The 27,151-nt window shown below is 48.6% G+C and overlaps 3 protein-coding genes across 6 annotated transcripts; 1 reads left to right on the forward strand and 2 right to left on the reverse strand.

Moving 5' to 3' along the window:
* The first annotated feature begins 72 nt into the window (after positions 1-72).
* Rrnad1 (ribosomal RNA adenine dimethylase domain containing 1) lies at positions 73-7,873 on the forward strand. The gene is made up of 8 exons (XM_032898125.1): positions 73-406; positions 3,822-3,946; positions 4,119-4,311; positions 4,766-4,828; positions 5,022-5,165; positions 5,749-6,233; positions 6,666-6,850; positions 7,532-7,873. The coding sequence occupies exons 1-8, from the start codon at positions 227-229 to the stop codon at positions 7,651-7,653; spliced, it is 1,497 nt and encodes a 498-aa protein (XP_032754016.1). The 5' UTR covers positions 73-226; the 3' UTR covers positions 7,654-7,873.
* Positions 7,874-8,047: 174 nt separating this feature from the next.
* On the reverse strand, positions 8,048-13,696 carry Mrpl24 (mitochondrial ribosomal protein L24). 3 transcript variants are annotated; one of them, XM_032898126.1, is made up of 7 exons: positions 13,522-13,696; positions 9,623-9,855; positions 9,450-9,545; positions 9,170-9,273; positions 8,566-8,696; positions 8,239-8,404; positions 8,048-8,102 (listed from the first exon to the last, which is right to left on the reverse strand). In XM_032898126.1, exons 2-6 carry the CDS (start codon positions 9,803-9,805, stop codon positions 8,268-8,270), a joined length of 651 nt encoding a protein of 216 aa, XP_032754017.1. In that variant the 5' UTR covers positions 9,806-9,855; positions 13,522-13,696; the 3' UTR covers positions 8,048-8,102; positions 8,239-8,267. The 3 variants fall into 3 exon arrangements, with proteins under 3 accessions (XP_032754017.1, XP_032754019.1, XP_032754020.1); XM_032898128.1 differs by having other exon boundaries at positions 9,623-9,858; positions 13,522-13,612; XM_032898129.1 differs by having other exon boundaries at positions 13,489-13,557.
* Positions 13,697-17,100: 3,404 nt separating this feature from the next.
* Positions 17,101-26,571, reverse strand: Hdgf (heparin binding growth factor). Of its 2 annotated transcripts, none has more exons than XM_032898130.1 (6): positions 26,126-26,571; positions 20,068-20,144; positions 19,782-19,920; positions 18,996-19,181; positions 18,544-18,761; positions 17,101-18,341 (listed from the first exon to the last, which is right to left on the reverse strand). In XM_032898130.1, the coding sequence occupies exons 1-6, from the start codon at positions 26,210-26,212 to the stop codon at positions 18,335-18,337; spliced, it is 714 nt and encodes a 237-aa protein (XP_032754021.1). In that variant the 5' UTR covers positions 26,213-26,571; the 3' UTR covers positions 17,101-18,334. The 2 variants fall into 2 exon arrangements, with proteins under 2 accessions (XP_032754021.1, XP_032754022.1); XM_032898131.1 differs by lacking the exon at positions 26,126-26,571 and adding an exon at positions 24,646-24,665.
* Between the last annotated feature and the right edge of the window lie 580 nt (positions 26,572-27,151).

Consider the following 27,151-nt stretch of genomic DNA (forward strand, 5'->3'; position numbering starts at 1 on the left):
CAGTTGACCGTCTCGCAGTAAGCTGGTGCTGGGCGCGCTTCTGTGACGTCATCGAGACCCCTGCGTCTGCGCAAATGGCTTTGCCCAGTGGAAACCGTGACGTTTGCCAAATGCGCTTCGTTATTTAGACTTGCAATTGGACGCGATTGCCGAGGAAGTGTTGTCGGGAGGGTTTGGAGTTCTTGCTTTGCGTTGACCCTGCAGAATTGAGCCCGACTTGGGTTGCATGCTTTCGTGGTACCGACCTTGTGTCTCCTCACCTCTTCCCTCCTTGCACCGACAGTCAAGCCACAGGATGCCGGGCGTCTCAGCCCATGGCCTCTCGTGTGAGGAGAGAAGGCAACTGGCTGTGGACCTCACCCGCGTCCTAGCTCTCTACCGTTCCATCCTGGACGCCTACATTATCGTGAGGCCACTGGGCTGAGGGCGGGGTGCTTCTTATGGTGGGGTTGATTAGGAGCCCACTGCAAAGCTTTTATCTCTTCCTTATGAGAAAAGCTGAAAACTAGAATAATTCCTACCCAGCCTTCTGTCTCTAATACTTAAAATTTAGTTGGTTATTTGTAATCCCCGAGATTTTCCAGAGCATATCCTCCACTAAAAGGCAATAAAGAGTGGTCTGGTGAAGAGGAAGTACTTGGCCAAATGTGGTGTACACTTGTAATCCTGGCACCTGAGAGCTAGATGCAGGAGAATCGGGAATTCAAGGTTCACCTGGGCTCCAAAACAAGTTCCAGAGCAGCCTGGACTGGACTATGTTACCTTAAAAAGGGGTGGGGGTGGGGGACAAAACAGGGCAGACATACATAAAGTTACCTTCTTGTAATCTTTACCCCTCAGAAGAATTCTTTACTGAGGCAGAAGAATTGTCTTGATTTGCAGCCAGCTCAGATGAATGTTGAGACTCGTCTCATATTCCCCAATCCCTCATACACATAGAAAAGCACTACAAGGCTTGGAGGTGGAGTGGTTCTCAACCTTCCTAATCCTGCACCCCTTTAATACAGTTCCTCATGTTGTGATCTCCAACTGTAAAATTATCTTTTGTTGCTACTTTGTAGTTTTGCTACTGTTATGAATCGTAATACCTGATAGGCAGGATATCTGAAATGTAAACCCCCAAAGAGGTCCCAACCTACAGGTTGAGGACCGCTGTTCTGGAGTAAATGCTTGTCTAGGGTTATCGAGATGTCTATGTAGTTATAAGCATTTCTTGCTTTTTCAGAGGACCAGTTCTGTCCCCAGCACTCACACAACTGGTAACTCACAGCCATCTGTAACTCTAGTTCCTCTGGCTTCCATGGGCACCTGCAAACAACACATACACATAATAATCAAAATGCATTTTAAAAGTTTCGTCTTGCTTGTATGAGACCCTGGGTTAAATCTCATAAGTATCACCAAAATATTTTAAAACGTTGAATTGGGACATGGTAATGTACCACTTTAATTCCAGCACTTGGATTGCAGAGACAAGCAGTCTCCTTCATTCTAAGCCAGCAACAGCTACATATTAAGACCCTTGTCAAAAAAAAAAAAAAAAAAACAAACCCAAAACTTGTTTTTTTTTTTTTTTTTTTTTTAAAAAAGATGTATTCATTTATATAAGTACACTGTAGCTGTCTTCACTGTAGCTCCACCAGAAGAGGGCATCGGATCTCTTTACAGATGGTTGTGAGCCACCATGTGGTTGCTGGGAATTGAACTCATGACCTCTGGAAGAGCAGTCGGGTGCTCTTAACCACTGAGCCATCTCTCCAGCCCCCCCAAAACTTGTTTTAAGTGTTTTCAGAATAGTAAAAATATATGTGTGAGTGTTTACTTCTTTTTTTTTTAAAGATTGATTTATTTATTATATATAAGTACATTGTAGCTGTCTTCAGACACACCAGAAGAGGGCATCAGATTTCATTACAGATGGTTGTGAGATTGCTGGGATTTGAGCTCAGGACCTCTGGAAGAGCAGTCAGTGCTCTTAACCACTGAGCCATCTCTCCAGCCCAAGTATTTTCTTCTGCTTGTATTTTCTTTACATGACAGCTCTGAACTGGTGTCAACTCAAATTTTTTTCTCTATGGAGTATTGTGGTAGTTCTCTACTAAGCTCTTTGTTAGTGTTTTATTGCATGTGCTATTTATGTTAAAATCGTTATTTGCATTAGCTTACAATGCTGGAAATGGAACCCAAGACCTTGTGCATGCTCACCAAGCACTCGTTAACACTGACTTATACCTCCACTGTTAAATTCTTGTGTATGGTTTTTCGAGACAGAGTTTCCCTGTATAGCCTTAGCTATCCTGGAACTCACTCTGTAGATCAAGCTGGCCTCAAACTCAGAGATCTAAATGCCTCTGCCTCCCAAATGCTGGGATTAAAGGTGTGCACCACCACACCCAACCTTGCCAACTGTTTTTTTACAAAGTAAACTCTGCAGGAACAAGACTCTTGTCTCCAAGTTTACAATAGATTTTGCTGTTAAATTAGGCACCAGATCTCCCCCCCCCCCTCCTTTGAGGTGGGGTCTATGTAACTTTGGCTGTTCTGGAACAGATCAGGTTGATCTTTAAACTCACAAAAACCCTCCTGCCTCTGCCTCCTGAGTGCTGGGAAATGTGTGTGCTACTTTGCTCAGCTGGAAGCCATTGACCAGATGTCAGAACAGGTGGTCTTGCCATTCAGGATTGTGGAGACCAGAGTCTGATTCACTAGCCCCTAGTAAGGCTTTTTTTCTCTTTTTTTCTTTCTTTTTTTCTTTCTTTCTTTTTTTTTTTTTTTCGAGCTGAGGACCGAACCCAGGGCCTTGCTTGCTAGGCAAGCGCCTACCACTGAGCTAAATCCCCAACCCCCTAGTAAGGCTTTTTAATTGTTTTTTAATTAGTTGATTATTTTCAGATGGGGTCTCACTATTCTGGACTACCTGAATGCTGGGATCCTTTAATAATAGACACCACACCAGGCCCCCACAGCCCCAGAATTTTAAAAGAACAAATGAATGACTCAGAATACACAGCTGTCTGGACCATAAAATAGCAGGTTACTAATGGTTACCTGTTAATGCTGTAGTCAGTCATTGATCATGTTAGTGATACATGACTTAGAAAAAAAAAATTGGTCAAGCTGGAGAGATGGCTCAGTGGTTAAGAGCACTGACTACTCTTCCAGAGGTCCTGAACTCAAATCCCAGCAATCACATGATGGCTCAACTGTCTTTAACTTCTGTACCAGGGGATCTGACACCCTCATCCAGACATATATGTATTCAAAAACCAGTGTATATAAAATAAAAATAAATACATTTTTAAAAATTGGTCAAGCCAGGTATTGTGGTGTGTGCCTTAGGGCAGAGGCAGACAGATCTCTGTGGGTTCCAGGCTAGCCTTTTACCCAGTGAGTTCCAGGACAGCTAGGGCTACATAGAGAGACCCTGTCTACAAACAAACAAAGCCATGATGGCACACACGTCCAGAGAGACAGAGGCATAGGCCAACCTGGTCTGCAGAGCAAGTTCCAGGACACCCAGGGCTACACAGAGAAACCCTGTCTTGAAAAAACCAACCAACCAACAAAGCAAACAAGAAACTAAATGGAGAAAGACACAAATAAGTGGGGCATTAATGAGAGGTGTGTGCAGAGTGCAGTCTACCACATGGGCACCGTGGAGGTGGGGCCACTTGGTACAGATGAGCAGGAGATACAGGCATCTTGTCATCTTCCTCACTGGTGCCAAAAAAAAGGGCAGGTGATGAGGTGCAGCGTTGAGATGGGGCTGAGAAAATGGGAATGGTCATAGAGTCCTTCCAACTGCTTGGCTCCTCTTGCAGGAATTTTTCACGGACAGCCTGTGGGGCACACTCCCCCACGCATGGCAAGAAGCGCTGGACGGACTGAACCCACCAGAGCTGGCCACCCTGTTGCTGGGGATGCCCAGGGAAGGGGAGGAGATTAGGTATGTGTAAGCCAGAGGGTGGAGCCCTGCGCTGGGAGCGAGAGCACCAAGCCTTGTATTGAGCCTTGTGTAGATGTCTCATTGCATCTTCCTGGGCAGCCAGGTCATAAGCTGGTGCACTCAGGTTGTGATTGTGGGCTATTCACTAGCAGCCTGGGCTGGACTATCTCAGGTACAGGTCTGTGTGGCCACTCACCCTGCTGGCCCTGAAGTCCACAGCTTGTGCCCTCGCCTTTACCCGGACACCTGGCTTTCACACCCCATCAGAGTTCCTGGAGAACCCCAGCCAGAGCTCCCGGCTAACAGCTCCTTTTCGGAAACATGTCAAGCCCAAGAAGCAGCATGAGATCCGGAGGCTGGGAGAGGTGAGGAGACTGCTGGAGGTTAGACTGTGAGAGCCTAGTACTCCTAAAGCCTATGGGTTATGAAGATGTTTGGCCCTTACTGCAGATACAGGAACTGGTATTTCAGAAGCCCTTCCTTAGCAAACATGCTAGAGCCCTCTGTGTTGGTGCTAGGAGGCTTTCCTGTCCTTTTTCTGGGTTGATTGGTAGGTTTGTGTGGGTGCCTCCTACTCCCGTTCACTGCAGTCAATTTTTGGTTTTATAGCCGACAGGGCTTTTGCTTTTGAGTCATTGACTTAAGGGGCAAGCAGACACTAGACACCTACCATTCTCCTCAATTCTGGTTTCATATCTCTTATCGATGTGGAACCCTCAATGTTTCCCTACCATCTAGGCTCCTACCATCCTTCTGAGTATTTGCTTCAGGAGTCAGGAGCCAATGCCAAGAAGAGACTTTTATTTCTTCTTCTTTCAGTTGGTGAAGAAGCTTAGTGATCTTACTGGCTGCACCCAAGTTGTGGACGTGGGCTCAGGCCAGGTGAGCCAGTCTCCAGGGAAGGAGATTAGCAGGCGGAGTGCCCATGGAAGCAGGTGCTGAGAAGTGGGAAGGCGTGGCTGGGGGAATAGAATATTAAGCCTTTGGTGGAGCCCAGGACCTGTTCGTCCACACCATTGATAGGGTGACAAGTCAGTAGGGCACTGAACAATGCTGTCCTCCCTCATGACTGCAGGGCCACCTCTCTCGCTTCATGTCTCTGGGGCTTGGGCTGATGGTGAAGAGTCTTGAAGGAAATAAGAGGCTAGTAGCGAGAGCTCAGCGTCTAGACCAGGAGCTCCTGCAGGCTCTGGACAAAATGGAGAAGAGGCACCCAAAGGTAAGCTGCTCTTCTTGCAGCCTGCACTAAAGGAGCAGGGTGCTTGGCTGGACCTTTGTGTTAAGACTCATTTTCTACTTCCAAATTTCTCCTTCCCCAAAGCATCCACACAGCTCAAAGGCACTTCCTGGTTTGTGTAATTTTCATACCAGTGTGTGCTCATAGTAAACTATGATATGGCCAGATATTATTTGCTGTGCTGGGGATGAAGTCACCACCATTGAGCTATATCCCTACAGACTCATTACCTATAAGGAAACCAAAGGGAAGCTGAGTTAGGTATGGTGGTACCCGTAATTCCAGCACTGGGAAGGCATAGATAGGATCCGTACAGATTTGCCTGCTTGGGTAACATTGAACTCCAGGTCAGAAAGGGCTGCAAAGACCTTGTCTCACACCTATGCTACCCAAAAGACAAGAAAAATGACATGGAAAATGAAAAGGTCTACAGTCTGTGACAAAGATCCCCTGTTCAGAGTCTAACTCTTGTGCTCAGCTTGTTATCTATATAACTCCCAGGACCCCCTGCAGTTTGAGGACAGCCTTCCAATTTTGCATCTGCCTGTTTTTCCTTTCTCCATAGATGGTGCAAAGAAGCCCTCGCCACTGCCCCCACCACGTGGTTCAGTGGGTCAGCCCCACAACTCTGTGTGAGGAGCTTCTGCTTCCTCTGGAGATGCCAGGCCAGAGTAGTACCCGTCTGCTACTCACAGGCCTTCATGCCTGTGGGGATCTTAGTGTTGCCTTACTGAGACACTTCTGCTGCTGTCCTGAAGTGGTGGCCCTGGCTTCGGTGGGCTGCTGCTACATGAAACTCAGTGACCCTGGCAGCTACCCACTGAGTCAGTGGGTAGCTGGGCTGCCTGGCCATGAACTACCCTACAGGCTCCGGGAGGGTGCCTGCCATGCTCTAGAGGACTATGCGGAGAGATTACAGAAAGCAGGGCCTGGCCTGCAAACACATTGCTTCCGTGCAGCGCTGGAGGCAGTCATCCGACAAGTCTGCCCTGAACTTCGGAGGCCTGGTGTGCAAGGAATTCCCAGGGTCCATGAACTCAAGATTGAAGAGTGAGGTCTGGGGAGGCTCCCCACCTATCTCCACTTATTACCATAGCCAAAGAAAATGTGTGCCAGAGGAATGGGCATTTTATTTTGAGGGCAGACTGGGGTACATAAGTGAGACTGTCTCAGAAACACAAAACAGGCAGACCTAGTGGCACATGCCTTTAATCCCAGCACCTCAGATCAGCTTGGACTTCAAGATGAATTCCAGAACCCCATAGAGATACTCTATCTCAAACACACAAACCACAAATGTTAGACTAGGCTGAAGTCTGCCTCGGAGGCTAAGCTAGGAAGACTACTTGTCCTCAGTGTGGGGCAAGGCAAAAATTACTTTAAAATGACTAAGCAAATCACAGTAGGAATCAACTTCTAGACAAAAATTTAAGTGGGAGGTAAAAGTTTCTAGAACTAACTGATTTATGGCTGGTTCCACAGATATGTGCAACAAGGGTTACAGCGAGTGGGTCTGGACCCCCAGCTGCCATTGGATCTGGCTGCCCTCCAGGCCCACCAGGCCCAAGAGAATCGTGTGGTGGCCTTCTTCAGCTTGGCCCTCTTGCTGGCCCCACTGGTAGAGACACTGATTCTGCTGGACCGGATGCTCTATCTTCAAGAGCAAGGTGAGGTTTTGGGGTTCCCTTGAGTCCTTGGAGTCTGCTGGGCATGGCTACCACCTGATAGGTGAGGCATTTGTCGACAAATGTAGATTCTTAAGCAGCACCTCCCGAGACAGGTTTTGGTTTTAAAATGTGTAGTACACATGCCCCTTACTTTTGGATGTCCCAGCCCCTGGAGCTGCTGCTGCAGTAGTTACGAGCCACCCGATGTGGGTCCGGGAGCCAAGCTTGAGGATGCTGAAAGAACAAGCGTTCTTAACCCAGGCCTCTTCTGCACCAACGAGGACTTCTTTTTCTTTTTTTTTTTAAAGATTTATTTATTATATATAAGTACACTGTTATTTATTATATATAAGTACACTGTAGCTGTCTTCAGACACACCAGAAGAGGGCATCAGATCTGTTTACAGATGGTTGTGAGCCACCATGTGGTTGCTGGGAATTGAACTCAGGACCTCTGGAAGAGCAGTCAGTGCTCTTAACCACTGAGCCATCTCTCCAGCCCCCAATGAGGTGGATTTTAAGCAAGCATCCCAGGGACTGGGAAAGCACATGGATTGCCTCTCAAGCTAGTGGTTCTGGAGTCTTCTTTCTTTGGAATAAGGAACTGTGTTACAGGACAGGCAGAGAAAGCCTGGGTGGGACTCCTGTTCCTTTCTAATTAGCCCGCACATTTTCTCCTAGGCTTCTATGCTGAGCTGTTGCCCATCTTCAGCCCTGAACTGTCTCCCAGAAATCTGGTTCTGGTGGCAACCAAGACGCCCCTGGGTCAGGCCTTCTCCATTCTTGAGACTGAAGACAGCTGACAGTCTGAAGCCACCAGGTGTCAGCATGCCATCCTTGTCACCCTTTAGAGTGCCCTGTATCCTGCTGGGAGTCTGGCTCTTTGCAGACTTCAGATTTGTACCCTTTCTTTCCCTTCACTTGGAAAGTAATACTGTGGAGTTTTTATTTATAAAACTTTTAAGACTTAGCTCCTTTTCCTATAAATACCATGTAATTTTATTTATTAAAACTCTTAAAACTCCTGTTTCTGTAAATAGGAAAAGAACAGAGGGTCTTCTTGCTTCCATCCCCAAACACGCAGGACCTGTCCCTGGAAAGGCTAGCACCCAACCAGTCTATCCTGACAAGCAGAAAAGCTGCACCAAGCCTAAGCTCCCCAAAATGCAAGCCCTTGGGAAAGGAAGAGGGAAGGTGTGGACAGCAGCAGCACCCAAGGCTTCTTTATTGGTGTTCTAGAAAGAAAGGGTGGGTTGGGGATTTAGCTCAGTGGTAGAGTGCTTGCCTAGCAAGCACAAGGCCCTGGGTTCGGGTCCCCAGCTCAAAAAAAAAAAAAAAGAAAGAAAAGAAAAAAAAAAAAAAAAAAAAAAAAAAGAAAGAAAGGGTGGACTTCAGGGTGAAGCAGTACTCTTGAGGCTCAATACCAATAGATTTTCTTGAATCTTCGAGTCTCCTGGATCCTCATGGCCTCCATCACATCTTCTTCTAATGTCTTTAGCCGGGGCACGTAAGTTCTTTCTAAAGCATCTTCCACTGATGTGTCCTTGGGGCCATCTGTTGAGTCAGAAGAAGAGTTTGCCAACTCTATTCCTAGGAGGGTTGGGCTTAAGCATGCTAGGTAAGCACCCTACCACCAAGGTACATTCCTAGCCCCAGCAACTTTGCTTTTCCTCTCAAACCTCACATCCCTAACTTCTTCCTGCCCATCAACTTACCAGTCCATGTTTCAGGGACAATGCCATCTGCTCTAGGAAATTCAGGTTTGGGGATAATTCTCCCAGATCTTGTAGAGACACGAACACGCTCTCCTGCCTCAGTAAATCTCCACTGGATCTCAGTAGGTTTCCTAGTGGGTAAGAAAAAAAATGAATCTAGCTTGGGGCCTGTGTCATCCTCCAACCCAAAAGTGAAAGCAGTGGTTAAGGACCTCTCTCCAGGTTGGGCTGGAGAGATGGCTCAGTGGTTAAGAGCACTGACTGCTCTTCCTAAGGACATGAGTTCAATTCCCAGCAACCACATGGTGGCTCACAACCATCTGTAATGGGATCTGATGCCCTCTTCTGGTCTGTCAGACGACAGTGACTGTGTACTCACATACATGGAATAAATAAATAACTCTAAAAAAAAAAAAAAAAAAGGACCTCTGGGTTACCACCTTTGTTTTTGTCTGCATCAGGGTCACTGACAGATTGTGTACAAGAAACAGATCCCTGAGTTCCAGCATATCCAACACACTATTCTCATTGGTAAATGGGTATGCCTAGCACCTGTGTGAACTCAAGAGTTAGAAGCACCTTGACCAGGGGCCCCTGTGCTTGCCTGTCCACAGGATCCACTAGCTTGACTTGGTGATGAAGCAAGGGGGCTTCGCTAGGGATCATGGTCCCTCGGTGATCCTTGGTTCTGCCAATGTAGCGGTAATGCTGTCCAAGAGAAGGCAGATCAGAAAACAAGTGTGTGATGGGGATTTGCCCGCTAATGCTTAACGGGTACAGCCCAAGTTCAGTTGTACAACCTGCTCCTCAGCCAGTTTTCTGCCTCCCCATGCTGCTCTTAAGGAAAAAGGGACAGACGGAAAAAAAGACTTCTCAAAACTCACCGTGTTCAATCCTTCCAGGACAACCCAGTTCCGCTGCCGAACAACTTGGACTACTTTGCCCTGCTTCCCAGCATCCTTGCCTTCTAAGATTTCCACCTGTAGGACGATTTGAGGACAAGGGCAGGAAGTTGTTTCCCACTGGCCTTCCTGTCACTCTGTCTTGAGGTCCTTACCATGTCTCCACAGAATAGGTGCCAGTCTTCATCAGAGATCGGCTCTACCACTACTGGGCGCCGCCTGCTCCAGGGAGGATTCTTCCTTTTGTCTGCTATGGAACCTGGACGGCTCATTCCATAGCGGTAGTAGGGGGAGAGAGTGGCTTTGGATGCCAAGGCCAGCAAGGCTGAAAGCCGCATAACTGGATTCGAGAAATCTCACCAGTGAAAGACTCAAAAACTTCCTTTGCCTGCTGAGTCAAGAAAAAAAGGATGAAGATTTGAACGAGGAAGGAGCTTTTGTTTTCTGAGACAGGGTCTCACTATGCATCTTTGGCTGACCTAGAACTCAGTGTAGACCAGGCTGACCTTGAACTTCACATCCATCTGCTTCGTCTCCCTAGTGCCAGAACTAAAGGTGTGGGCACCACATCAGCCCCAGGACAGTCACGAAAGCTATGAGTCTCTAGCATAGAAGACTTCATCTCACTGACACTCCTCACAGGCTATCCTTACACAGGAGAAGACAAGAAGTTCTGTAACTTTCATCAGTGGGGACATCAGTATTCAACACCCAGGGGCTCCACTATCTAGCCTCTTGGATTGCTATCTCAGGAGCGCTTGGCACTAAAGCACTCCACAGTTATTACGTGAAGACATGAACATTAGAGCAGGAGGAAAGCAGGTAATGGAAGAAAGCTAGGACAAAGCCTGAAGGCAAGCAGTCATGAGACATCAGGGAAAAACAGCTTACAGAGCTGGAGAGAGAGAAGGCTCAGTGGTAAGGAGCACTGACTGCTCTTCCAGAGGTCCCGAGTTCAATTCCCAGCAACCACATGGTGGCTCACAACTATCTGTAATGAAATCTGATGCCCTCTTCTGGTGTGTCTGAGGACAACTACAGTGTACTCACATAAAATAAATTAAAAAAAAAAATCTTAAAAAAAAAAACAACAACATCAAAAGTTGTATTTAAAATAAAAGTAAATGAACTGTGATTTAATAAAGCTATTTAAGGGCTAGAGAGATAGCTCAGTGGTTAAGAGCACTGACTGCTCTTCCAGAGGTCATGAGTTCAATTCCCAGCAACTACATGGTGGCTCACAACCATCTGTAATGAGATCTGGTGCCCTCTTCTGGCCCGCAGTCACATGCAGGCAGAAGGCTATACATAAAATAAATAAATAAATCTTTAAAATAAAGCTATTTAAAAAAAAAAACAGCTTACAATGTCCCTATGTAATAGGCCCAGTCTTAGCAACAACTCAGCATGTACATAGCACCACCATCCAAAGTGAAAACAAAGACCTAATCCATTGAAGTCCATACCTCTGGGAACATCTCTAATGTACTAACCTTGCCTTTTGCCGTCTGTAGTTTTGCTTCTCACTATTCTTGTTCACTGAAGTATGTCAACCCAAAATAATGATTTTTGTACTTAAAAACTCACCTTGAGAAATGCTTGGGTTAAGGGCACTGACTACTCTTCCAGAACTTCCGAGTTCAATTCCCAACAACCACATGGTGGCTCACAACCATCTGTAATGGGATCCAATGCCCTCTTCTGAGGACAGCTATGGTGTCCTCATATATATATACATTTTTTTTTTTAAAGGGGGAGAGAAAAATGCTTGGAACTACACTGGGATACCAAACACTCAATGTAGTCACTGTCCGGCTAATAAAGACTTCCTATTAGCTTGAACCCCTGTCAGAACAGTCCTCTCTGGTCGACACCCCACAACACATATCCCACTTCTATCCACTCCTTCCTAAGCATAGCTTTTTCTTTAAGACTTAGGGACTCCAAGCCTACACACACACACACACACACACTCAAAGGTTGTTGACTCCTAAGTTTTCTATTTAAGCATGTGCTAACAGACTCCAAAATTTGGATAGCGGACTAAATTAATGGATTACTAAATGGTTAAAAAAAAAAAAAAAGTGGGCTGGGGATTTAGCTCAGCGGTAGAGCGCTTACCTAGGAAGCGCAAGGCCCTGGGTTCGGTCCCCAGCTCCGAAAAAAAAAACAAAAAAAAAAAAAAAAAAAAAAAAAAGTGCTTTAAGCCAGGCTTTCCAGATACTTGGGAGGCTGGGGTAGAAGGTTCACAAATTCAAGACCTGCTTGGACAACTTTGTGAGAACCTGGATTTGAATCCCAGCGCACACAACCATCTGTAACTCCAGTTCCAGGGGATAACACCTTCTGGCCTCCACAGACATCAAGGCATGCAAACAATGCATATGCACACATACATGTGGGCAAGTACATTTTAAGTGGATAATTTTTCAAAAGGTAAGATGTGGTAGTGCGCTGCTGTAATACCAGCACTTGGTACATTAGAACGAAAAGACCCTACCTTTGCAGCTTGAGGCTTTGCTCTTGCAGAGGCCCATCCATTACTCCAATTCCATACCCTACTTTGGCCTTTATGGGTAACAGGAACATGCATGGTGTACATAAATATATGCAGACAAACACTCCTACACATAAAAGGCCAATGATGAACTCAGTAAGGCATGCTTTTCATCCCAGCACATGGACAGCAGACCTCAGCTCTGGGCCAAACAAGACTACATAGTAAGACCCTGTTTCAAAACACACACACACACACACACACACACACACACACACACACACACACAACCAGTAACACGAGTAAAGTAAAATGTTAAATGTGCTGAATCAGTCCTTGGGAGTCAGCAGCATGATTACTGAGAGTTCAAGGCTAGCATAGTCTACACAGTAACCTACAGAATAGTCTGTGTTGGCATTTCTTCTACGCTCTGCCCAACAGTTACCAAGAAAGAGCCAGGTAGGCCTGGCTTGCTATAAAAGGGATTGTTTGGCATCTCAGACTCTTTGACCTCTTTCTCTCCATCTCCCCTAAAGGAGTTCCTGGCCGGCCACTTCTCTTCTCTTTCTCCGACTCTACTTCCTTCTCAACTCCCTTCCCATGCCCCCAAGCAAACTCTATTCCATACTAGACCCGTCTTATGGCAGGTATGGAAGGGAGAGATGCCTCACCATGAGGTACCACCTCCCACCACACCTTACAGAGCTCTTGCTCTTTATAAAAACATATCAGTCTGAGCTACAATGTGAGACCTATCTGAGCGAAAACAACAAAGTAAAGAGGCTCAATGTAGACTGCTAGCCTAGCAGGCAGTAAGCTTTCTAAACAGTTGCTACTGGTGTGGTTCCATGCTAAATAGCATCTCACAGAAGCCTAACAACAGCGAAGAGATTGCCCATAATCTCGTCACTTTTTTGGGCTTTGTATGTGTGTGTGGTGCTGGTGATCAAACTTGAGGACTCACATATGACAGACAGGCATTTTGTGTAAGTGAACAACTACTCCTCCCCTTTTTATACATTTCGGGATAAGAGATGGGGGAAAGCCTAGTGTTACCATGATGCTAGAGAAACACAGAGACTATTTCTATCTAGATCCAATACATTGACTACTAAGCACTAACTACTACACGACAAGTCGAAAACTGAGAACCCAGGAAGGGATGCAAACATCAAGATCCAGGAAAACCTTTTTGTCCTGTCCTAGTTCATGCAGCATCACAAGTGTGTGTGTTTGGGGGGGGGAGGGGCTGTCTTGCTTACTTGCTTACTTGCTTGTTTTACTTGTTTTAAAAACTCCTTTAGTCCCCGGACACGCCCCCACTCCATCTTCCCCTTTGGTTCCCTACACAACCTAGATCCTAGTGTCACTTCCGTGATGGGGCTGGCTTTCCTCTCAGTACAAGCCCTCACTCAGGTCATAGCCTTAAGCAATTCCTTTGTCAGACTCACCCAGATCTGAAGATAGCTCCAACCTCCTAGTAAAGAGAAGTCCAGTTTAAGACTAGGAAAAGGAAGTATCCACCTTCAGATGTCCCCAGTCGCCGAGCAGCCTCACCTTCCACCAACTTTCTTTCCACGTGCGCTATCTACGCCGGCAGTCCCCACCCACCGGATTTCTGGGAGATGTAGTCTAATTTGAGGAAGCTCGAAACAAAACAAAACCGAAGCGAGCCTCCCAGCGTCTGGGAACTGTAGTCCATCGTTACAAACTGCGCTGGAAACAGGAAATTTAGCCAACTCTAGGAAATCCGAACTGGGAGAGGCATGCCGGGAATTGAAGGCGAAAGATATGCTAATTTGTTGCGTATGTTCGTACGTGCTCTACGTGGAGGCCACTGGGAGTTGTAGTTCACAGAGAACATGGCTCCATTTTCTTGGTAATTATGGCTTTCTATTCAAAGCAAAGGGTATCCATTTCTAAGTGAGATCACCTTTATGTCCTGGCTCTTCTCTGCTTGGGGGACCATGACACGGCATATTAAAAAACAGCCCCGCCTTTGCAGAGAAAAGAATGATTATTGGTCCTTCCAATATAGAATTAGGAATCACTCTTGTGTGGAGCATACCGGGGAGATTTCGACTGTGTCCACTGCCCATCTGTCCTCTCACCATCCGTGGACTGGCAGGCATTCCTAGCAAAATTTAGCAGAGACTAGATCTCTTTTATCAGCTTGCTATTTGACTCCACATACCTTCCTGCTTTGATTAGATTGTTTCCTTTCATTCTTGAGTCTGCTGATAACTGATAACTTTGAAGCGGCTTTCCCCTATAATCCATCCAGTTTGTTATGTTAAAAATCTCATTAGTGGGCAAACTCACCAGTCACTAGAATAGCCTGAAAAAATTACCTTTATTCTTAGGATGTGTACGACTACTAAAGAATTCCAGAAGTCATCAGCATCAGATGTGTCATTGATCTCAAACCTCCACTTGTGAGAAAGCACTATAACTGACTGTTCTAGCCCTGAGCCTTAGGGAGAAGGCAAGCCCCCACCTGGCCTATCCTAAACCAGCAACTCAGTAAGATGGACTTGGAATAAGAGTCCTCCATCTTCTCAGATGCTTTTGTTTTCTGAAAGTGGCTCATTTAGCCCAAGCTCAACTCAAACTTGCTAGTTGGCTTCTGCCGTCCATTCTTCTCAGGTGCTGGGCTAACCATCAAACCTGGTTCATATGGTGCTCCAGACTGAACCCAGTCCTAGAGCTTACTATAGGGACAGTAGGCACCTATCTTTTTTTTTTTTTTTTTAAGATTTATTCATTTATTATATATAAGTGCACTGTAGCTGTCTTCAGACACACCAGAAGAGGGCATCGGATCTCTTTACAGATGGTTGTGAGCCACCATGTGGTTGCTGGGAATTGAACTCAGGACCTCTGGAAGAGTAGTCAGGTGCTCTTAACCGCTGAGCCATCTCTCCAGCCCAGTAGGCACCTATCTTAAGTCATAATTCTTCCCTAAAAGCATTTTCCTTTTAAGACAGGTTCTATGTAACTGGCTGGCCTGGAGCTGATTCCCCACCTGCCTCCAATGCTGTAACTGAAGATGTGCACCATTCATTACCCCTGCCTCACACCTTGTCTTTGGACTTAGAAGTTGCTAACTAGCATTAAATGGTAACCTCTCCTCCCTAAACTTTGACTTGCTCCTGAAGGTCTGACTTTTCTAGAAGCAGACCCACAGTTCTTCCCAACACTTTTAAGAGTCTAAGGCAAAAAGTCTGAGACCAATAGGAAGACCCTACTTCAAAAACAAAAGAAAAACACCTACCCGGAATGGCTACACAGAACTAAAATCTCAGCACTTGAAGAGTCAGTTTAAAGTTATCCTCAGGGCTGGAGAGATGGCTCAGCGGTTAAGAGCACCCGACTACTCTTCCAGAGGTCCTGAGTTCAATTCCCAGCAACCACATGGTGGCTCACAACCATCTGTAAAGAGATCCGATGCCCTCTTCTGGTGTGTCTGAAGACAGCTACAGTGCACTTATATATAATAAATGAATAAATCTTAAAAAAAAAAAAAAAGTTGGGTTGGGGTTTTAGCTCAGCGGTAGAGCGCTTGCCTAGTGAACGCAAGGCCCTGGGTTCCGTCCCCAGCTCCGAGAGGAAAAAAAAAAAGTTATCCTCAGCTAGTTACTATGTCCTGGGCTACATGTGACCCTGTCTTAGACAAAAGTCATGTACTTTCCATGACAATACTCCACTTCTCTTTTCTGAAGTACTGGGGATTGAACCTTTGACCAACCCTAATAAATATCTGTCCTGTCTCATGTATACCCCAGGCCGCTCCAGAGCTTGCTGTATATCTACAAATGACTTTAATGAATTTTTTTAAAGTTTCTTGGGATGGGCAGACAGCTCAGTAGAGGACCCTACCTGCCAGACCTAGGTTCATTCAATCCTGAATTTATTTGCACGTGGTGGGAAGACAAACTGATTCTTGCCAAATGTCCCAGGCACACTCTCACAAAGTTAAATACAATAAAATTTTAGACTTGTACTTTGCTTGCATATGTGTATTACATATGTGCTGCCCTGGCTAAGGGAGGTCAAAATATGTTTGATTCCTTAGAACTGAGGTTATGCATGATTGTCAGCCACTGTGTAGGTGCTGGCAACTGAACCCAGGTCTTCTGCAAGAACAAGTGCTCTTAACTGTACAGTGAACTCTCCAACTACTTTATAGATTGGATTTGTGACTTTTTTAAAGACTTTTTACTTGTTTGGACCAGCACATGGCCCTGGTTTCAGTCCTCATCTCTGAAAGAAGTATCTTCTTTTCAAATGTGCTCACACTTGTGGAGGTTAGAAGGTGTCCAGGAACCAGGTCTCTCCTTCCACTCTATCAGATGAGTCCTGTCTGCATTCCAACTAGCCTAGTAGCTACTCGTAGCTGGTAGCCCAAGCTGTTTGTATCTGAATAGAACTCAGATAATCTGACTTGTGTGTCAAGCACAAGTAATCCTCTAGCTTCCACCTCCCGAATGTTGGGAACTATAAGCATGTATGCATCACACCCGATTTTATGCTGTTAGATCAAATCTAGGGTTTCTGATTTGTGCATACTAGGCAATCACTGTGTGTGTGTTCGTACATGGCTGGAGTGAGGGTAAGGTGTTCAGACGTGGTGTTTTTGTAGAGGCCACGAAGGCTTGTGATCCTCCTGCCTTCCCACCTAAAGTATAGATTTGTGCTACCATACCTGGCTTAAAATATGTTAGACTATGGCTGAACAATTAAAGAAGGCTCAACAGTTAAAGCAGTTGCTGCTCTTGCAAGGCTTGGGTTTGACTACTAAAACCCACACAGGGACCCATAACCATTCTTAATTCCAGTTCCAGGGGGCCTAATGGCCTCTTCTGACCTCCTCTGGTACCAGGCTTGCATGTGGTGCACATATATGTGGGCAAAACACCCATAAAATAAAATATAGCTTAAAATGTATAAAATGTTTTAGAAGCTCCTAGGTGCTTGCAAGGGTAGACTGGATTGTGTGGGTTTTGTAGGGCTGGTGTGGGAATGGAGGCTGAGGTCCTCCCCGCCCCACCCCCCCCAATCTGAGAAAGACATCTAGAGATTTTTCTCTTTCCCTTTCTTCAGTTAACCCAGACACTTGAAAAGAATTAGTCAGAATCAGGATAGTAATCAACGGCTTTATTTTCCTAGAACTCAAATTGTCTATTGTTCTCAGAGCTACACTTCCAAAGCTACAGTCAGCAATTTTTCTTCAGAGCCCAGAGGAGGGATGGGAGTAAAAGACAAGAGAAGGAAGAGGGGCAGAAGAAACCACTAGAAGAGGCTGGAGGACACGTTTCCCTGTATTCTCAGTGGACTACAAATGGGGTGTGTGACACACCAGAGACCAACTCTGGGAGAACATCAAAGCCCCAGCTCCAAAGAGAAAGCCAACCCCAACCAGAAGGTGAGCCTCCTGGTATACCTCAAAAATGGGTCAGTAGTGGGGAGAAAGGAGCAGAAAAGGGAGCACACGAAGGGAAGGTTAACTTTTTTCTTTTTTTTTTTTTTTTTTTTTTTTTTTTTTTGTGGGTTTTTTTGGGGTAATTTTCTTTTATTAAAAACATTTCCTTAAAAAATGTGTCTTTTCCTTTATGTCTGGGTGACATATCTGACTACAGGCCGGCCTTGAGAACAGGGAATGGGACAAAGGCAGCAGCGTCTCCCCAGGTTATCATCTCTGCCCTGAGATCTACAGAGACATTTCCTCAATGCCAATCAGTTGATCCTTCGACTCTCAGCTCTCTTCGGGTCCTGGCCCAAATAACTTGGAAAATCCAAAGTCTCCATGTTAATCTACAATTCCTTGAACCCTGGGGTCAGGGGAAAGTGTTCCCAAAAAATCACCAAGGATTTATGTATGGATGTATGGTAGCCTCTCTCCCACAGTGTCCGTTTCTTGAATGTTGGCAGATGGGGAAATAGGTGTGGGGGCTGGAGATAGCTCAGGTAGGCGATGCCGCCCGTGAACCCACACTCACTTATATTCCTTCACCTCCACTCCTGCCCCAACCCACCCCCGAAAGGTCTAGAATGCCTGCAGCAGGGCAGAGGTGTCACGAAGCCCAGACCCCAAAAGAGACCCTAGGAAACAAATGTGAGGAGATACAAAGGCCTCATCTCATCCTGGGGCACATGGCCCTGACTCAGGCCACAGATTATATAGGAAGGGAGCTGGAGGTGAGGGCCAAGACAATCTCCAGGAGTGGACTTAAAGAGGAGAGAGTGAGTGAAGGAATAGGGTGAGTTGGGTGGAAAAGGGGTTCCCAGTTTGCAGGCCATGGCCAGTTTCCCCAGTAGCACCCAGACAGCAGCAGGAACGGGGCAGGGGCTCCTCTTGAAACATTGGTGGCTACAGGCTGCAGGGGAGGGTGGGAGGGGAGAAGGGTTAATGGTGTGACCCTGGCCTGGCCTTACCCCAGCCAGTGCAGGTCTCTAGGGAGAGCCCACCCAGCCTCCAATAAGGCTGACCACTGCAGGCCATTCTCCACGTCCTCTTCACCTCCTCCTCCTCCTGTTAGTGGCTAGGCTCCCCACCCACTGCCAGGGTAGCTCACTCACCTCTCATGATCTCTGACGCCCTGGGCTTCAGCCTCTTCCTTGGCAGCCTCTTCCTCCCCCTCTTCTTCCTCTGGAGGAGGTCCCTGGCCAGAGTCTGGCTCAGAGGGGGTGCTGTTCTTCTCCATCTCTACAGGTAGGGGCCTCTCACCCTCCAGGGCAGCTATCTCCTTTTCCTCCTCTTCATGGTCTCCTGACTCCTTGGGACGTTTAGGGGAGTCCTAGAAAGATATCAGAGGACATGAACTGAGGCTAGAGAAAGCCAACACCTCATCTCCCTGTGCCTCCACTCCTCCTCAGGGTCTCTGGGTGACATTCACTGCCCTACTACCCTCTTCTATTCTCCACTCTCAGTTGGATTCCCAGGGACCAGGAACTGGATTACACCTCAGACTGGGCTGTAAGACAGAAGCCACAAAGTGCCAAGAGCACATGGCTGGCTGGCTGGCAGGTACCTCCAGCATGTCCCCTGCTCTCCTCTTCAGCATGCCCTTTTCATTCTTCTCCTTGGCTGGCTCATCGATGACCAGTTTCCCTTCTTCGTCGCTGCTACCCTCTGCATTGCCCTTCTTGTCACCGTCACCCTCGTGGGCTTCAGGCTCCACTTCGGGCTCTTCCGCACAGCTCTTTTTCTGGGAGGACTGTGTTGGAGACATCAAAGGCTGAGTGGTACCAGAGACCAGCCCCTCCCAACCACCCCCTCCGACACTCACTCCTTCTTTTGCCCGCCTCGCCCCCACCCCCACCCAGGTGCCCAGTCTCACAAGTGATTTGAGACCCACCTCTGTTGGATTAGCCCTGGGGTTAACCCACAGGCCGGGCAGGCAGGGCTCTGTGCAGGAGGGGGGAGGGCTGGAGCAGGAGGCAAAACCTCGGGTCAACTTCTCCCAAAGGGATCTGGGGACCCGTTCCCCACGACCCCCGCTCCCCCTGCCCTCCCGCCTTGTCCTGCCCGGCTCACAAGAACCTCCTCTGGGAAGGCTGTGTCCTCTTACTAATGATGGGCCCAACAAAGGCCTGTCCCACTTACCGCCTCTATCCTATTCTTGCCCTCAATAGCCATTGACAGTGGCCCCTAACTACAAGTCACCCCACCCCCCCAGCCTCTCTTGCAGAAGTTCCATCTCTACCACCCCAAAGGCCCCGATATTCTGAAGACTAAGCATTGCCTCTGGGCAAGACTCCTGGAGCCCACAACACACCTGCTTTCCAGGGGGTTGAGGAGGCAACCAATTGCTCACCTGGTAGCCCGAGGCCTTGACTGTAGGGTTGTTCTCGATCTCCCACAGCCCCTCGCTGAACCCTTTCCTCTTGTTGGGCTTGCCAAACTTCTCCTTGGATTCCTCATAAGGGAAGAGGTCTTTGGGGCCCAGGAATGCCCTGGTAAGAGATAGGAGACTGTGCTTTCAAACCCCAAGATGCCACCAAGCTAAGCAGCCAAACATGAGCAGGTGACATCATCATCCCCTTTCACCACACTGGTGTTCCTATAGTGTCCCACCTGCACCCCACTGGCCCCTCACTCACGTCTCGTGGGTCCCAAAAAAAAAGACTTGGTATTTGTTGGCTGTTGATTTCACTGCAGCCTCAGGCATCTCATCAATCTGTGTCAAGAAAGTGAGAACAAATGTGAGCTAGAGTCCCAGGCTCTTCAATCTGGAGCAGGGTGACCACTTATACATTGTATAGAGCCACACAGGACAGGCTCCAGAGACTACCCAACTTGTAAAATATTTCTAGTAGTACAATTTGTCTAAATTAGATAGAAAAGCCCGACAAACCCAGGGCCATTCCTCTCCTTTTTACCAGAGAATATTTTCTCCAATGCCATATCTCTGCCACTCCCAACACCAATGCTGTCACTTCTTTATATACTGAGACAATACCATGCTATGATATGAAGCCCAGGCTGGTCTCCAACTCAAGATCCTCCTGCCTCAGCCTTCTAACTACAAACCCATGCCAACACACCCATCTCCAATTATGAAATGTCAATCAAAGCACTTCAAGTCTTTCAACGCCTTCTCATGATCAGAGTCCACCTCTTCTCAATGATCCAACTGGCTAACCTCAACCCTACCATCATGCTGCCCAGAAAGCGTCATCTCTGACCCAACACCCCCACACACAAACACACACTGATAATATCTCTCCTTAACAGTTTCATTTTTTTTCTTTTGGAGACAAAGTTTCTCTGTGTAGCCCTAGTTGTCCTAGAGCTAGCTCCTTTGAACTTAGATCCATTTTCTGCCTCCCAAATGTTGGGATTAAAGGCATGCTCAACTACAGTTCCAATTTTACAAATGCATCCTATTACTTGCTTGATGCTAATGTGTACTATTGTGTGTGTGGTGGGGAGGTCTTCACCATACAGCTCAGGCTGGTAGAGCTCAGTCTGTGGTCTAAGCAGTACCCCACCCCACCCCCCCACACACACACACACACACACACACACACACACACACACACACACACACACGCAGCTTAGGTCTGCTTTCATCTCCAACACCCAGGAGATGCACATACAGTATTTGCTGAATGAGCCAGGCTGATGGGAAAGGTCTGAAATCTTAACAGGCAATGTGGTGCATGCCTTTTTAGTCTCAGCACTTGGGAGGCAGATCCCTGTGAGTTCAAGGCCAGTCTGGTATACTTAGAAAATCAGGACAGCCAGAACTACAAATCGAGACCCTGTCTCTAACAAACTACCAAACCACCCCCTTACCAAAATAGATAAATATGAAATCTTAAGTAATATGAAGGCTGAGGGAGGAGGCTCACAATTCAGTCAGCCTGGTTAACTAGGCAAGACTTCACAGAAAAAAGAATATTGAATCTATGGACCCTAAAAGATTGCTCTGACTTAAGTGACAGGGAGCCCAAACAAACCCCACTTTGTTGGCCACTTCTGTGAAACACAATGAAATGAAAGCCACTAAAATCAGTCAATTCATTTTACAGGAGACTGAGTCCTGACATGCTTTTCCCAAAATAACATGACACATTATAAGGACCAGATTACAGATTTCTCTCAAGAAAAAAAAAGGGGAGGTGTATTTTTATGTGTTGTATGGATGTTTTCCCAGCATTATTTCTGTACACCTCATGAGTGACGAGGAAGCCAGAAGAAGAGGGTCTTGGATCCCCTGGGACCGGTGTTACAAATGGTTGTGAGTTGCCATCTAGGTGCTGGGAATAGAATCCCAGGTCCTCTGCAAGACTGGCCAGTACTCCTAACCACTGAGGCATCTTTTCAATCTAGGCCTACTTTCTTGAGGCAATCCCTTGCCCCATATGACCCAGGAGGAATTCTGCAGTAAAGGTAGCAAGTGCTGAGATCTAAGGTCAAGTATGAAATCAAGAGAGAACAGCTGGCCAGCTTCAAATTAAGTCCTGGAAGTTCAGGCCATGCCAAGCCGTTAGGGTGAGAACTACAACTCCCAACAATCCTTGCAACAGCCCCAGATGCCCGCCCTCCTCCCAGAGGCCAAGTAGCCATGTTGACTGGGGCTGCAGACCCAAGTCTAAGAGAAAGACCAAAGCAATGATTAGAGATAAAGGGTGCAACTAGGAGTACTGGGGAGACAGGCAGGCTGAGTGAGTAGAATGAGCTAAGTGGGCATGACTCGGAAGGCCATTTTGCCCCAGACATGGGAGGTCTTTAGGCTTCTGAGCCCCTCCCCCTTGCCCCGTGGCCTCTGGGGACTTCGGTCCAGCCCCGCCCCCTCAGAAGGCACAACTCAACTAGGCCCAGCCCAACAATCAGGAGATGCTGGGGTGTGGGAACCTGGTGGAAAGGCACGCAGTTCCCCCACAAACGTGATCCCCATCACTATGACAACTCAACCCCGCCCCCGGGGCCACTCAGCAACTAGGAATGTGACCACCCCTCCCCCAGGCCTTCCATCCAGGATTGGGGAGGAGGGGACACTAAACACCGCACCCCACCCCCAGGCTCGTAGTCTGGCATGCAGGTCCTGGGCTGTATTTGAAACTAAGCTAGGACAGGAAGGCGGGTGGGGGTGGGGGCATGCTCTAAGGGGTGGGGACAGGGAGGAGCTGGACAAGATACCTGGCTCCAGTTATCAGCTAGCCTCTTCTCAGAGGGCCGCAGCAAAAACAAAAGGAGGACCTCCAGGGCCTAAGAGATCCCAGGAGAGGTGGTTAAAAAGACTCTCCTGTAGGCCTCTCTGGGATGAAAGGCCTGACACCTACTAGGCTCGGAAGGGGGGCGGGGGAGCGGGTCCCGGCTCAAGCTAAAGCGCAGAAGTGCCCATATCCCAGATACACAAGCCAGAGTATTACTGTACTTTTAATCTGGTAATTAAAGAGGTGACTACAAAAGAAAAGGGGTGGGGGCAGGGTTAGGCTTGAGGCTCTCTCCAAGAACACAGGCTGCAACAACAAGATATCCCAAGGTCCCATGGAGAGCAAACAACAAACAGAATCTAAACCGTGAGGCAGGAGACCCAGGAGGCCTCTAGCTGCCCAGTCCCAGAAACTGGGTGTAATGAGACTTCCAACTCCATCTGTCCTGCCAACTTCCTACTACAGAAAGGGTGGGTGTGGAGTAACCAGGGCAGATGAGTTTCCTCTAGAAGAACTGAAGAGGCTCATTCCCTAACTATCCTGACCCTACCCATCTTACAATAGGTGCATCAGGTAGGGTTCGGGGATAGGAGTGCCTTCCAACAGCATTTCCAGCCCCTCCCCCACAAAACAGGAAAAGTCAATTCTGTGGCAGTATCCCCACCCCTCAAGCTACAAAGGAACTCTTTGCTGGCACTTGTCTGTGAAGAGCAGTTCTTCTAAGGTGAGGCTAGTAAGTCTCAAAGAAGCTCTCTCTGTACCTGAATCTGTCTCCTAGATGGTGCCCTTTCTCTATACCACAGTTACTAAACTCAAGTGAGTCAAGGACAGTGAGTCAGATTGGGGCCAGATGTGCTAGGGACCCTACCACACTTCCTCCTCTAGACAACAGGAGGGAGATTCTGACACTTAACCATTTGGGCTCACTCCTCTGCTTTTGCCTGCCTCCATCAGATAGGCTTCAAGCACTAGAAATCCCGCCCTGTTGGTAGAGTCCTTTGAAGCCATCTGCAGTATTTAGAGGAGCAGGGAGAACTGAGCACCAGGCCCACAGCACTCAGAGCCCAAACAGGTCTAAGATCAGGCATTTATGAAGGCTGAAGAAAGCTAAGAATGTACTAACTGACCACCATACCTAGAGGAGACTGATTTGACTTAGGGAACCGGAATGTCCAGGATAGCAGGCAGCTCAGAGATCTGGGCTAGGGAGCATGGCAAGCCCAAGGGCAGAAAAGGTGAGGGGGCAAAGGAAAGAAGGAAGGCTCTAGGCTGCTCAGGAACTTCTCAGGACTGGGGGGAGAGGGAGAGGAATGAGGAAGGAGAGTCTCAGGGCTTGGCTGTTCACTGTTAATTGCCTAGAGATCCTCCAGGAGGTTAGGGGAAGAAAAGGGAAGCAGATGGAGTCATAATACATTCTTCCAGCCAGGTCCCGTCATCACGTAGCCCGGTGACTTCAATCTCCATCTCCAACTCTGGGCCCTTGGAGTCTTTTCCCTGTCACCCATGCTCCCAAGGAGCAGATAGGTCCAAGTGGTTGGCTTGCATAGCGGCTGGGGATTCTGGTTACACCCTGGAGCAGCCAGCTGGCCACCAGGCTTCTCCCTCCAACTCAGCAAGAGCTCAGAAAGGTTCTAAGGAATCTGGGGTGGGGAAGACCACAACTCAGTTTTGTCCTTTTCAGAGTCCAGGGGGATGCATTAGAGATGATAGTCCAGTGTACCCCTCTTAAGTGTCACAACCAAGCCAAGTATTGGGTTGCCTCTTTGAGACCCATTCACAACTTCATCTCAAAGGTTCAGGCTTCAATAGAGAAATTGCCTCTCTGTCCCACCCTTCTGCCCTAGACACTCATAAGGAAGAGAAATTGATGGGACACCTACTCCAAGGGCTGTCCTCTAGCCAAAGGCCACCAAAAATCAGAAAGGCTTGTTGTTCATAGGGCCCCAAACCTCAGACAAACCAGAAGGTTCCATAAATGGACATTCCATAACTACTCCTTCCTCAGGCACAGCTTACCTCTGAACTTTGTCTCACCCCCAGCAGGGAGAAGCAGTAGAGACCTGGGTCCAGTTCTTGCCCTGCCCACCAGTGCCTTGGCATCTGGGCCAAGAAGCCAGTAGATCAGAGGGTGCAAGGTAAAGTGCGTGACTGTTTATATGACTTACACACATAAAGACTGCCTAGCTCCAGTCAGGCTCCTGAGGCCCTTCTAAAGTTCTGGGGAAGTCTGGCTTCTCTCTGCACTTCACTCGTAGGCCAGAGCCAGGCCTTATTTGACCCATTTTAAAGTTTCATCGAGCAAGGAGCAGAGGCAAGTGGGACTGGACATACTCCTTGGGAGGGAGGGAGAATGTGGAGGGCCACTTGAGTTTTCTCAAAGATCAAGGCGGCCTGATACCCTGAACAGGAACCAAGACAGCATGGAGCCTCAGAGCAGTACTGAACCAGATGGAAGAACAGTCAGCCATACAGAAAAATGCACAAGGCAATCCTGCCTGGGATCTCTCCCACCAGGCTTTTCTGCCCTAGGATTTCACTTTACACAAGTCCCACACCCTAAGGGGCTGAGTCATGCCCTCACCCAATACCTAGGGCCCCTTCTACACTCGTTTTGAAAGATTCCCAGAAGCAACCCCCCACCCTACCCCACCCTCCCCCTAACACACACACTTAACCTTTTCCTCAGAGGAAAGGTGATAAAACAGCAGGCTTTCCTGCCCCACCCTCCCACCTGGCCAGATGCTGGAATGGGGAAGGACCTTCTCTTGGCGGGTTGAAACAACCACATGGCTGACACTGGCCTCCCTGGCTGTAGACGCTCACTAGTGGGAAGTGGAGGAAACTCCAGCTTCCCATAGTCCCCTACCTCACTAGGTTGTCTGTACTGGATTTCCCAAGCACATGGGGCCCTGCTGCCTACAGTTCCAAGTCTGAGATGGAGGCATATGGAGGGAGGGATGTTCTTGTAGAGCTAAGGGATAAACTGGTTATGGCAGAGTTACCCAGACAGGCAGACCATTTAACCAAATCGTCCCCAAGTATTCCACGACCCTCCCAACTTCAGAGTTCCTACAAAATGCTCAAAGAAAGTTTGTTAGTCGCCAACTCTACACCCACCTAACCCTCTGTGGACTGAGACCCTTCGCAACGGTTTGCCCAGCCAGAAACCTGAACTGGAGGCAACTACCAATGGAGACTCGGGGCTCGTGCGGGGCTTCCCGAAGGGGTTGGGGATCGCGGCACACCAGCGGGCCGCTCCCCCACCGTAAGCCCGAAGCCTCGGCCGCTATGAGGGAGGGTTGAGGGCGAACTGAGCACGCGGCGTTGCCCGCCAGGTGCCGGCCCTCCGTCGCCTCCGTTATGTAAGTGGTGGTGGGCTCCCGCCAGAGAGAGCAGGCCTGGAACCCCTGCCCCTCCGCCCGCACTGCGCTCGGCTACCGTGCCCTCCCGAGCGTTATGCAACCGCACCAGGGCCCGCGACGGCCGCGCTACTCACCCGGGCCGGCCAATGTGGGTATCCCTTCATCTTCGCGAACACCAGGTCCCCGCACTTGTACTCTTTCTGCCGGTTGGATCGCGACATGGCGGGGCCGCAGGCGCCCCGGGCTCCGCGCCGAGCCGGGAAGCGCGAGCCCAAGTTTGCGCGTGCGGCGGTTGCGGCGCCGCTGCGCTCCGGCCCTCGCGCGGCCCCCGCCTCGATGCTGGCCCCCGACGCGAGCTCCGGAGCAGCCACGGCGTCTGCGCCCGCGCGCCGCTCGGACCGGGCGGGCGCGGTGGGCAACGCTCGGCTCGGGGAGTGCTCGTGCGGTTGTTTGTGTTTGAAATTCAATTGCTCCCTCCTCAGCGCGAGGCCGCTTCCTCCACCCCCCGCGGCCCACTCCTCCCCTCACGCTCCCGCCCGCGGCGGTTCGATGCGCGCAGCCACTCGACGCCTACTGCCTGCCCGGACCTCACGCCCAACCTGGAAGCCGCCAGGCGGAGCTCAGAGACACAGGCCTGACGAGCCGAACGCCGAGCGCGCCGAGCGGGCTTTGTGTGCGGGCGGGTGGTGGGTGCCAACCCAAAAGGAGCTGGCGCCTGCTGGACAAGCTGCACGTGCCCCTCCCCTGGCTCCGCTGGGCGCCCTGGCCAGGCGGGGCCTACTGTGGCCTTCCTTGAGCGCTGTCCCCCCTACCACGTGTCTGGTCCCAACCTACGTATCTACTCTGCGCCTCTGACTTCTAACTAGTTAGACGGCCAAGGCCAGAGGTGTAGCCCTCCCCACCCCACCCCCGGGCTTCCACGTGCGTCTCTTGCGGGCAGTGTAAGAGTTCGAGTCCTACTATTTTAACCTACTATGTAGAGAAAAGGCTCGAAACAGTGTCTAGACTTCCACCAGTTAGCCTCACTAGAATGAGGAGGTCCTAAATGGTAAAGACAGTTGGATACCACTAAGTCTAGTTTGGAGATTTATAGTCCTATTAATTCGAGAGGACTTTACCAAAGTGAAGTCTTTGAGAATGTGTGCGACCTTGCCAAATTC

Source organism: Rattus rattus, chromosome 3 (genome assembly GCF_011064425.1).
Source record: "Rattus rattus isolate New Zealand chromosome 3, Rrattus_CSIRO_v1, whole genome shotgun sequence".
NCBI lineage: Eukaryota > Metazoa > Chordata > Mammalia > Rodentia > Muridae > Rattus > Rattus rattus.